Genomic DNA, 3,058 nt, shown 5'->3' on the forward strand with positions numbered 1-3,058 from the left:
TGTGGGTCCCCCCCACGGTGGGGGTTGGTGTTGCTGGGTCAGGCCCCGCCGGCTCCATTGTCAGCCCGGTGCCGGCGGGGGGGACACAGCGGGTTTGGGGCCCCCCGGGAGTGCCGGGGGTGGGTGTGGAGCCCGGGAGCTGCCGAGTGTGGAGGGCGGAGCGGGGCGATGGCAGAGCTGGGGGACCCCCGGCAGCCTGGAGGGGGGAGCACGGAGAGGGAGGAGCCCCAGGACCCCCGGGAGCCTGAAACAGGGGGCATGGAGAAGGGGAAGCCTGAACAGTGGGGACCCCTGGGATCCCTGGGACAACAGAGTGGAGAACCTGGAGAGGGGGAATGTCTGGGAACTTGGCATCCCGAAGGCGAGAGTCAGAGGAGAAGGGACCCTTGGAACCCCCAATGCTGCCAGCATCCCTGACTGGGACCCCCAGCATCGCAGAGAGGGAATCTGTTCCCAACCCCAGAGGCGACAGACCAGAGAGGGGTAACTCCTGGGAGAATTTCTTTGGGTTAACCTTCATATTTTAAAGTATTTTCTGGCTGAATCTCAACTTTTTGCAGTTTGGGTGGGCGAGGGTCTTCTTGCATGTTTTGAGAGGGTTTTTGCCTGAATCTCAGAGGTTTGGGTTTTTCTGGGCTGAATCTTGGTGTTTTGGAGGTTTTTATGGTCACAGGATGCCCGGTGAGTTCTAGAGATGGACTTGGGCAGGAGGAACCCCCAAGCCAACGCGCTCAGCCCTTGTTTTCCCCCCATCAGGATTTGTCCTTCCCAAAGCTTGGTCGGATGGAGGAGGAGGCTGCGAGGAAGAGGAAGATGCCTTGGTCCCCCCAGGCAGGTGAGGAGGAAGTCAGTGTCCCTTTGGGCGGGTGTTGTGCTGGCTCTGTCAGCCGAGCATGGCCCCGGCTGCAGGACAACCCCGCTGGCGCCGCCGTCCTGCCGGGGCCGGAGTTGGGGGGATGTCCTTGGCCTTCCCTGTGGGCCGGAGGCAAATCCCCTGCCTGTCCTTCTTGCTTCCTGCCCCAGGCCCCGAGGTGAGGAGGGAGAGCCCGGAGGACAAATCCCCCCGTGAGACCCTGGTGGGAGAGGCCGTTTTGAAGGGCTCCCCGGCGCAGGAAGGCAGCGGGGAGGAAAAGGGCCGGAGATCCCCCCGCAGGAGGGGCTCCAAAGCCATCCCAGGGTGCTCTGAGGAGGAAAGAGCCAGCCTGTGCCGGGAAGGCGGCCGGAGCTTGAGGGGGAGCTCTGACCTGGTGGTCCCTGAGCAGCCTCCCAGCAGGGAGAAGACCTTCAAGTGCTTGGAATGTGGGAAGGGCTTCAGGAAGAGCACCAACCTCCTCTGCCATCAGCATATCCACACTGGGGAACGTCCATACACTTGTGGGGAATGTGGGAAGAGTTTCAGGGACAGCTCCAACCTTAACCGACACCAGCACATCCACACTGGAGAACGGCCATACCCATGTCAGGAATGTGGGAAGAGTTTCAGGGACAGCTCCGACCTGATCAAACACCAGCGCATCCACACTGGAGAACGGCCCTACAAGTGCTTGGAATGTGGGAAGAGTTTCAGAGTCAACTCTTACCTGATCAAACACCAGCGCATCCACACTGGAGAACGGCCCTACAAGTGCTTGGAATGTGGGAAGAGGTTTCAGAACAACTCACATGTCATCCAGCACCAGCGGACGCACACGGATGAGAGGCCCTTCCGCTGCACCGACTGCGGGAAGGGCTTCAAGCAGAACTGCAACCTCATCAGGCACCAGCGCATGCACACCGGTGAGAGGCCCTACAAGTGTGGGGAGTGTGGGAAGAGCTTCACCCAGAGCTCTACCTTGACCAGACACCAACGGACCCACCAGTAAGGGAAGCCCTACCAGTGCCCCGACTGCGGGAAGAGCTTCGGCCGCTGCTTCCACCCCGAATGAAGCCCCTGATGGTGAGGCAACCCCTGGAGTCCAGTGACTGTCACTCCATCCCTTTTGACCGCAAAGGGCCAGTCCCCTTTCCCAGGGACACATTCTTCCAACAGAACCCTTTTCGGGGTGTGTGTGGAGATTCCTGCCTTGGCTGGGGACCCCCCCCAGGGTCACTCCTGGAGGTTGAGAGCAGAGATCTCCTCCCGAGCGTTGGTCTGGGGAAGTTCCATCCATCTCTAATTAAGAATTATTGCTTTTGTGGCAGTTTGAGTAGAATTGCTTCAACAATTGCTTTAGTGTAGAGCACTGTCCTATCTTATCCTGTACTCCTTGTAGTCTTGGTGTTTGTACTGTGCAGTAAATAATTCTGATGAAGATCTTTTGTCTGATCATTTGTAACTATAACTAACTCATTTCTATCAATAGATCTGTTTTGCCATTATTAAAATCTGGGCGACAAAAGTGTTTCAGTCACACCTCTGTAATTCCTCTAAATTGCAACTGTTGGCATAATGCAAGTGAGATTGGATACAGCACCCCCAGCACCCCCCAGGAAGTTGGGAGCTCAGGGGGGCCACCACACTTTCCATGCACCCCTGTGTCCAAAGACCTCAATGGGACTGTTGAACCCACCAGACTATCCCCCTTTTCCACCCTTCTCCCTGTAACTCCCACTTTCCCATTTTTCCCTCAATCCCCATTTCCCCCCCCCCCAACAGTTTAGGGGTCCCAACCGCCACTTTTTACCCCCTCTGTGGGCACTGAGGGAGAAAATGAGGCTGCACACACAGAGTTCCATTTCAGGACTTGTCCACCCATCTTTCCGGCGTCCCCCTTTCATTGGGGTTCCTTTGGAAACAGCGCCTGGGCTTTGTCTTTTAGTCCACTGGAATTCCCAGCATGGCCCCAAAGCAGTGCCCTGATCCCACACATTCCCCTCCCCTCATATGCTGGCTGTGTTCAGCCACCAGAGAAAAACACAGGCTGCCATGCAGAGCGTTCCAAGTGGTTTCCACTTTGGCAAACAGCCCTCTCTGGATGGAAAACACCAGTCAAGGCCAAAACACTCCTTTTCTATCCTGATTAACTGAATGCAGGTGCTGCTGCCTTAACTTGTTCCCACAGAAATTCTCAGGGTTCCT

At 56.9% G+C, this 3,058-nt stretch overlaps 1 protein-coding gene across 1 annotated transcript; it reads left to right on the top strand.

The window, feature by feature from the left end:
- Positions 1-1,238: 1,238 nt before the first annotated feature.
- On the top strand, positions 1,239-1,901 carry LOC113997876 (zinc finger protein 572-like; the record flags this gene model as incomplete). The annotated part of the gene is given in 1 exon segment (XM_027740077.2): positions 1,239-1,901. A coding segment is annotated over 1 exon segment (663 nt), but the record flags the coding sequence as incomplete, so codon positions are not given.
- Positions 1,902-3,058: the final 1,157 nt, after the last annotated feature.

The sequence above is a fragment of the Pipra filicauda genome, unplaced genomic scaffold (assembly GCF_003945595.2).
Source record: "Pipra filicauda isolate LSUMZ 115617 unplaced genomic scaffold, ASM394559v2 scaffold869_size122945_pilon, whole genome shotgun sequence".
Taxonomy (NCBI): Eukaryota; Metazoa; Chordata; class Aves; order Passeriformes; family Pipridae; genus Pipra; species Pipra filicauda.